The 9,197-nt window shown below is 38.9% G+C and overlaps 1 protein-coding gene across 1 annotated transcript; it reads left to right on the forward strand.

Annotated features, from left to right (window-relative positions):
- Positions 1-5,258: 5,258 nt before the first annotated feature.
- Positions 5,259-8,112, forward strand: LOC107717318 (homeobox protein Nkx-3.2-like). Its single transcript, XM_016524021.1, has 2 exons — positions 5,259-5,798; positions 6,874-8,112. The coding sequence occupies exons 1-2, from the start codon at positions 5,486-5,488 to the stop codon at positions 7,284-7,286; spliced, it is 726 nt and encodes a 241-aa protein (XP_016379507.1). The 5' UTR covers positions 5,259-5,485; the 3' UTR covers positions 7,287-8,112.
- The last annotated feature ends 1,085 nt before the right edge of the window (positions 8,113-9,197 follow it).

A 9,197-nucleotide genomic window follows, 5' to 3' on the forward strand; every position in this document is an offset into this window, starting at 1 on the left:
GAGAGAGAGAGAGAGAGTGTGTGTGTGTGAGAGAGAGCGAGAGAATGAGAAACGCTTTCAGAGAGAAGGGCTTTTATTTCTGCGGTTCAGCTAAGAATAGATTATTCCGTCGCTCATTTATTATTGGCCGTTTTAATCGAGTGCAGCAGGAAACAGCTGTGTGTGTTTTTACAGAGTTCTCATTTGTTCCAGTAGGAGGCTGAATATGATCTCTTTAGATGTTCCATTCAGTTATTTCCTTCATTTGCAGGTCATTTTTAAACTCGGCACTAGTATTATCATTCTGCCATCTCTCCCTCAAACACTAAACCAGGGTCTACAGAAGTGATCAAAATATGACAAAAAACCTTAGCGGTTGTGCTTAATTAAAAATTGATCCCTTATATAATGCAAAACAAAATGATGTTGTTGTTCTTCAGTGATTCCGTCTTGTTTTCCAGCACAAATACCTAAACATTCTAAAACCAAGAAACATTTACTGGAGAAGCAGAATGACATGATGGTTTTCTGAAAAATGAATTGAGTTTTTGCTTAAAACAAAAACATCTGCCAATGGGGTCAGAAAAAGAATCTTGTTTTCACTTCCAATTTAGGTTTGTTTGTTTTTTTGCTCCATTGGCACTTAATTTTGGTAGAGAAAAGAAAAAAAGTGTAGTATATAAATTAATAAAGAATAAATAAACTATAATGACTAACTAGAAAGCTCATTATTATTTATTTATAATGTATTTGTTTCTTTATTTTTGAACTTTAACTAAGAAAGCCTCTGAGATTAAAAAATTAAGAACTTTTTACAGGTGTCTTTGTTAATTGGCAGGAAAATATATACACAAAACAAATATCATGCATTAAACAACGTCAAAAACATCTGCAATGCGAGAATTCACTCACTTTCAAATGTTTCCGGTTAAAATTCATATATTTCTATGTAGTATTCATGTGGATTTTTAACTTTTCTTTGTTCGTTGTAGTACCTGTGGTTTTCCACGAGGTGGCGCCACGTTCAAACAAGCGTATTGTGTTTGGTCTCTTCTAGTTTCTCTGTTCAGCTGAATCTAGCCTAGTGCTTTACTGACACGGTAACATTAGCCGATACAGACTACAGAGCAAGAGAAACAGCGTTTGAAGAAGAAACAACAGTAACCACGGCATAACAGATGAACAGAGTTTTCTGCACTATAAGAACGAGTATTATTTGATATTGCTGTAGTAATGTTAATTGATTGATTGGCTTGCTCTTAGTGTTCAGTTCTCTGCCCTCATTAGTCTGCTCTCCGTTTCACCACATTCCCATCTGAGCTGAGTTTGTCTGGGGTTCTGCAGTAAGGGATATGTCGGAAAGATCGTATTTGTGACCCTGGACCACAAAACCAGTCATGAGGGTCAAATTCAGGAAACTGGATTTTCTTTTAAACCTATTTTCCGAGCAGCCCGGTCATGAAAATGCGTATAAATAGTACGCCAAATAAAAACTGAAAATCGTGGTGTTATACGCAGAAATTGAGTTTGGCGTGCATATGATACGCATCTAACCCCACACCCCTAATCCTACTCAATGCGTAGCATATGCACGCCAAGTCGATCTCTGCGTGTAAACTACGCCAGATCGAAACATGGGCTGCTCGTGCTATTGATACACACTTTCATGAGATCGGGTTGAAAACTGATAAAAGCTTATAGAATTTCCAAACGATTTTTAAACATGTTTATAATAAAGTAAGCTGTGTGTACAAAATATGATAGAAGGCTTCTGCACAATAGCGACAAAACGATGAATAAACTTACAGAATTCGAATCTTTATTTGTCATTTTGTAGATGTAAAGTTTTAAAAAAATCGTTTTGAACTTGATGTAGCTGCACGTACAATCAAATTTAACGCAGTCGTAATAACTTCTTCCCAACTTGTAAATACAAACTTCCCAAGATCTTAATGCACCGTATGCTTGTCTAAAATTGTGGTCACATTAACGAAATTGTCTGTGGCTGAAGTCTATTGTGTAACAGTGCAGCGATGTATTTTTTTCTTCTGTTGGTCAGTAAGGCCAGTTCTAATGAGCAAGTGAACCCAAAGCGAAATGTGCATGTGGAAAAGTTTCGCTCCTGCGGGACATTCCCAAATGCGTTCCTATTGAAATGTCTGCGAGAATTCGCCGAAGAACGGTGCACGTGACCGCACCTTATACGCAGTTCAGAGAGTGAACTTTTCCGTTTTTTTTTTATTTGCGAATCAAAGCAGGTGAGTAAGGTTTCTTGATGCGGGTCTGAACTTCTGCATCCCGCAGGTGTCTCTCTATGAATGAGGGCTTTTTCCGTTTCCATGGTAACAAGCATCTTGCGTCCCTGGTGTCTCCGCGTGTGTCGCTCGTGTTGCGCGAGGAGCCGCTGTCAGAAGCCATGAGGGACCTGAGGGACGCATCCGGACGAGATGGAGCTCTAAATCGCCGCACATGAGTTTTATTTGGCAGGAAACAGAGTAAGACAGAAGGGCTTTCATACTGGCATGAAGGCGGAGATGCTGTCATCCGTGTCACGCCATTCTTTCATGAATGTCTTTTCCTGTCGAGTCCTGCATGCTGCATTCATCAAGCTTTCTCACACAGGTCTGTCAGATACTGTTAAAACTCATTTGACAGTCATATCACACACACACACAGATCTATGTAAATAATATTCATTATAATGACTACAGACCAACACGAACTTGCACATGCACTATTACTTTATTTATGAATCATTTTCCCATTTAGGTCATAGTTTTGTCAGATTAACTCACTTTTGCCGACACATATGTGACCCTGGAGCACAAAACCAGTCATAAGGGTCAATTTTTTAAAATTGAGATTTATGCATCATCTGAAAGCTGAATAAATAATCTTTCCATTGATGTGTGGTTTGTTGACAATATTTGAAAATCTGGAATCTGAGGGTGCAAAAAAATCTAAATATTGAGAAAATCATCTTTAAAGTTGTTCAAATGAAGTTCTTAGCAATGCATATTACTAATCAAAAATTAAGTTTTGATATATTTACGGTAGGACATTTACAAAATATCTTCATGGAACATGATCTTTACTTAATATCCTAATGATTTTTGGCATAAAAGAGAAATGTATAATTGTGACCCATACAATGTATTGTTGGCTATTGCTACAAATATACCCCAGCGACTTAACACTGCTTTTGTGCTGCGGGGGTCATTTGCTTATAAACATTTTTGACTACATGCACCACCTTTGACTTTGACTTTGAGACTTTATTTGAGACATGTAAAATAAATGCAATGTTTTCGTGAAGTGTTCTGCGCCTGGCGCCTCGTTCAGCGGCCGCTAGATGGAGATCAGCACTCTGACTGATATTTACTGAGAAAATCAGTTCTGAACATAATGTTAAGCGCATAACATTTTAAGAGCCGTGTGCGAGGGAAAATACTACTTCCGTCGGATTTAAATGTGTGTGCAGCGTGTAGCTAAATGATGTGCTTTATTCTCAATATCAGCCTCTGAATTCATCTAGTAGTTTAACTGCTGAAAGTTTAACTATTAACTGTAAAATGGGCTACTTATATTACACTGAATAAAATGATTCATTGAATTTACAAAAATGTTTAAGGTAAGCGGTTGCAATCCGTTTATTTTAGCTGCATTTAAATAAACAAATGTAGTTGACTAACTTTCAAAAAACAAAATTTTGTATTAAATGTAGCTAAAATAAATTGTTTGCAGCTACTTACCTTAAAAAAAGCTAGTATCATTTTTTTCAGTGTACATATTTCATGGTAATATATTGTATTATTTGATCGTTTTATATTAAATGGCAGCCGTAACATTTGTGTTGATTAAATAGACTATTTAGTGAATAAAGCAGCAGAATCTATATTTTCTGTTCTGACGCTTTGGTAAAAGCAGGACAGAAATATGTTCAATTATACTGGATTAGAAGAAAAAAAAACCGATAGAAAACGACTTTAAATGTATTCCTAGTGCGATTAGGTTTGTGAGCAAAGAGGAGAGATTGATAAACATTGTTTTACTTTTTATTAATCTATAAATCTAATTCAGGCTAAACTGGAACTTCACAACGCGATAAAAACACAGTATGACGCTTAAAGTCCAACACTATGAATTATTACTTTTTTAAAAAAAATTTGCATTACATTTGATAATTTCCCATCAACGCTCAACAAAGCGGATTGGTTTATTAAATAGGCCACATTAACCTCAGTTAATAATTTACAGATAGCCGTAATATAATAAATTAAAATTTAAACAATATAATACCATAGCTTATATATATATGAATCTAAACCAGAATGTCAGAGCCACGAAATTATTTAATGTGACACTTCCTTATTTATGCAGTATTTGAGGAAAGTCTGCCGCAATCTGCTGCATCACAAATAAGAATCAAGAGAAGAAAAATATGTGTTTGTACATTACTATATCCGATTTATTATTATTATTATTATTATTATTATTATTATAACAACTAATGCTGTTGCTGTTAAATTGAAAATTAAGACAAGAGTCGCATATTCATAGGCTATAGCAAATTCATATTTTTATGGTACCGTTTTTTGTCCTAATTCATTTTAAAAGCCCAAAACGTGTTTAAATGTGACGCGGAGTCGAAATTAGTTTGACGAAACATTTCGATCTTATTTTTAATTAGCGACTTTATTTTTGTGGAATGAACGAAATCTGTTCAAACTCATATGCGGTTTGATTGTGTCAGTGCTTTTCATAATCACATTTAAAATTATTAATCAAAAGATCAAAACAATTCACCATATATTAAATGACACAAGGCCACAAACACGACCGGAGCGCCAGAAATGAATTCCTAAAATATATGAACAGTGGCAGCTCTTTAATCTGAGAGAAATATGGCTACTTACATCCATTTGATCCGAGTGACCTGAGAATAAAATCACGCATAAACGAGATTTATGTGATGTCACTGAACACTGAATATTATAGAGTTGCCCTTATTTTGCTGCTTATAAATAACCGATGCGGGAGATTGCGTCTTCGGTAATCGCGTTAAAAACCCGTTTTGCGTTTGCGCAGTTTTTGCGTCTGTTCGTGCTGCAGGCCTACTTTTTCATCAACTCGCATTTAGTCGCGACTGTCATTTAAAAGGGTCACTGATATCTTTTCATTGAGGGCTGCATCTCTCCGCGGGTGTTTAAGGGTTAACGGGTTAGGTGTTCTGAAATATGTGGAAGCTCCACGCAGCCAATCAGAAGTTGGAAGCGCTGTCTGGCTGGCCAATGGGAGTGCGCCGAGGGTGAGCCGCAGGTGAAGCGGATAGCAGCGCAGTGTTCGTTCACACTCGTGTTCTGGCGTCGATGCGCATCCAGAAAAACTCCCTTCACGCGGGCCGCGATGCGAGCGATCTGCCGCCGCGGGGCTCAATCTCCATCTGATCCGGATCTGGAGCCTAACCCCGCTGCTTTATAATCAACACTGACTTTTCCTGCTTAACATGTCTGTGCGCAGTAACTCTCTGATGCCGTTCTCCATTCAAGCCATTCTGAACCGAAAAGAGGAGTCTCGACATTTGAACGATCTGGATGTTTGTTTCTCCAAAAGCGCTTGTTGGAAAATCTTCGATGAAATGGATGGAGCGGAGAGGAGCGACGAGAGAGAGCACAAGAACTACGACTCGGACTCCGGGCTGAGCGAGGACAACGACAGTAAAGCGCAAACCGACGCAAAGCCCGAGAAAGACGCAGATTTAGCGGACGACACGGATCCGGAGTGCACGGCCGCGGAGCGCTGCAAAGACTGTGTGTCCGGTGAGTAACAGCTCAAACTCTGGCACTTCAGAAGTTTGATTTGAGTTTGGAAATACGTGAGCTCCAGATGTTCGCTGGAGGAGCCAACCGTTCAAGAACTGAACTTCATCAAACAGAAAGTGTAGTATTATGATACCGCGCAAAATATGGTACCAAGCACGTTTATTTATTTATTTTAAGTATAATAGTAATTAAGTATAATATGTTTATCGCACATGTGCCAATACCGTGGTGTTCTATTATGTAGCTACTTTGGAGGCAATTGTACAAAAAGCGCATGCTTTCAAAAACGTGATCGGAGAAAGCTGTATATGTATATAAACGTGTATATAGTGTCAAGGTTCAATTAAAAAAAAAAAAAAAAAAAAATTGGCACTACCATGCACCTTTTTTCTAAGTATAGACTAATAGACTTTTTTGTTTATCGCACATGTGCTGATACCATTGTATTCTATTGTGTACTTTAGAGGCAATTGTACAAAAAGCGAATGCTTTCAAAGAGGTTATCAGAGAAATATGTATATGTTTATGAACGTGTAGGCCTATATGTATATAGCATCAAGGTTCCATGTAAAAAAAATGGCATCTAAGTATAGTAGACTTTTTTTTGTTTATCGCACATGTGCTAATATGGTATTTTAGTAGGCCTGTGTACTTTAGAGGGAATTGTACAAAAAGCGCATGCTTTAAAAAACGACATCGGAGAAATGTGTATATAAACGCGTGTATGTAGCCTATTATCAAGGTTGAATGCACTTTTTTAAATAAGTTTAATAGACTTTTATGTTTATCGCACATGTGCTAATACCGTGGTGTTCTGTTATGTCGCTACTTTGGAGGCAATTGCACAAAAAGCGCATGCTTTCAATAACGTTAGAGAAAGCTATAAACGTCAAGGTTCCAAGTCAAAAAATGGCTCTACCATGTAGACTTTTTTGTTTATCGCGCACATGGTAATACCATGGTATTCTATTATTCTATATCTATTCTATTCTATTATTATGAACTTCAGAGACAGTTAAACAAAACAGCGCATGCATTCAACGCCAGTAAAGCGTTTGGGATTGTTTTGCAGACTGTAAGGCCGGCGAGGAGAAGAGAGATCAGCCCAAGCAGCGGAAGAAGCGCTCTCGCGCCGCGTTCTCTCACGCGCAGGTGTTCGAGCTCGAGCGACGCTTCAATCATCAGCGCTATCTGTCGGGCCCGGAGCGCGCGGACCTCGCCGCCTCTCTCAAGCTCACCGAGACGCAGGTCAAGATCTGGTTCCAGAACCGACGCTACAAAACCAAGCGACGCCAGATGGCCGCCGATCTGCTGGCCTCGGCCCCGGCGGCGAAGAAAGTGGCCGTGAAGGTGCTGGTGCGGGACGACCGGCGTCAGTACAGCCCCGGAGACCTGCTCCGTCCGCCGCTGCTCTCCTATTACTACCCCTACACATACTGCCTTCCCGCCTGGAGCCTGTCCTCCGCATGCACGGGAAGCCAGTGACACCGGGACTTACACTATTTATTCTACTAAAGACATTCGTTAACTGAACACACCAGGCCCGGTTCTGCGCGGTGCTGGAGGGTGCTCAAACGAAATCAATAGCACTCTCAGTTAAAGCTGCATTAATGGCATTTCATGCAAATTTTGGCAAACTATCCAGTGTGTTATGGTTTGCGGCGTTATTGCAGCGTTGAGCAGTGCAGCCGATCACACACATATCTGTTGATTTCTTCAAGCCAACAGCCAATCAGAGGCGTTTATGTTCGAATCCACTCACCGCTCAAAGTTTGTGTTCATTATAACGAAGTGTAAAGAGACTCATTGTGCGGCGTAGAGAACTTCAACTTTGTGAGATCGCGATTAATTAAGAGTGATTTTTAGAGATTGTAAACAGCTTGTTGCGCCATAGCAATGGACGGCACCTTTATAAAACCTTTATAGATATATTAAGGTTAGAGCACCCTCAGTGATTTGATTCTGGAGCCGGGCCTGGAGCCCACCGACCGAGGAGCCAAAACCGGGAGATTTATTCACAGAACCGCATTCGAATTCGGGCCGAAACTGACTTTTTTTTCTTCTGACTAGTAGGCTACTATATGAGTTTTACTGCCTATAAAACACCATTAGGATTTTGTTTCAGAATGTATGGAAAATATGTCGGTTTTTAGCAAACAATCTTTCTTCTGGTTGGAAAACAGCACTTGATGTCGTTACTCTGCGCGTTTCTTGCTATCGGTAAGACTGACACTTTCCCCCACACTTCAAAATGTTAGCAAAATACTGGTTTGTTGGACTCAATAAGTGAGCAGTGAAGTCTCAGCGTTTACTCGACTTGTATGTATTCATATCAGTGTAACGTGTTTTGTTTAATGAAGAAGAAATCAAACATTAAAACGTATGAAGCATAATTTCAGTCGTGTTTCTCGCATTTTATGAGCTGCCAGTCCTCAAAGTAAAAGCATGAAATTAATGACCCGTGACATGAGCCCACTGGAGTCATTCAATTACAGTGTAAGCTTGACACCAAACAGCAAAGAAGAGTCACAAAATAATCATTAAATCCACATTTGGAAACAGTGTAAATTCTATGCAAAAACTCTGGTTTCATTTACGTTGCTCTGAGCAAAACCGTAGTTCATCTGCGATCCAGTGTTTTGATGCATGCATGTTATTTTAGGCTGTCATGCATGTGCTTTAAAGTTGAATCCATATTTCAGATCAACATATACAGCTTCTGTCCACATTTAGGTGACGCATTTTAGCCTCGTTGATATGTATTGGAGACAAATGCATAATAAAATTACTGAAATTCGTAACAGCAATAAAGCCATTGAGATTATAAACAATGCAAACAATAAAATCAAACTGTACAACCATCACCGCCCTGTTCAAAAATAATAATTCTGACACTAATAATATCGGGGTTATGATTTAATGTTTTGTCGGGCGTTTCAAACGCTTTGTTTTATGATCAGAACAAGCCTAAACTCATTACATAATAGGCTACCCTTGTCGTACAGAGCTAATTCTATTTAACATTTGTGTATATAAATGTATGAATTCTATTTCAATAAAAATATTAGCATAGCTTGCATTTCGCTTTGTTTATTGTGGTTGTTCTGACACACCGAATTATTCTCGGAACTGAGTGATTAGTAGAATAAACGTCCTTATGCAAGATATGCTTTAAGCGTCTGTTTAATCATAAATCCGACAGATGCGATTCTTCGGATACTGCTCTGTGGTGTTTTCTTGCAAGCTAGAAATGAAAAGACAAGCAGCTCTCCATCACTCTTCAAACAGTAAGACTATAACTGCAGCAGTGATGCTCTGCTTTAGGACTGTCTCTCAGGATGAAGATGAGCTCGTCTCAGGATCAGTTCTGATGGATGGAGAGGTGAAATGCACATT

This window comes from Sinocyclocheilus rhinocerous, unplaced genomic scaffold, assembly GCF_001515625.1.
Source record: "Sinocyclocheilus rhinocerous isolate Xijiao unplaced genomic scaffold, SAMN03320098_v1.1 scaffold149, whole genome shotgun sequence".
NCBI classification, from domain to species: domain Eukaryota; kingdom Metazoa; phylum Chordata; class Actinopteri; order Cypriniformes; family Cyprinidae; genus Sinocyclocheilus; species Sinocyclocheilus rhinocerous.

What these genes read in the sequence shown, in the direction of transcription:
- LOC107717318 (XM_016524021.1), top strand. Translation starts at nt 5,486, where the DNA reads ATGTCTGTGCGCAGTAACTCTCTGATGCCGTTCTCCATTCAAGCCATT. An exon ending in CTGCAAAGACTGTGTGTCCG is followed by an intron (nt 5,799 to 6,873) that starts GTGAGTAACAGC and finishes ATTGTTTTGCAG; the next exon opens with ACTGTAAGGCCGGCGAGGAG.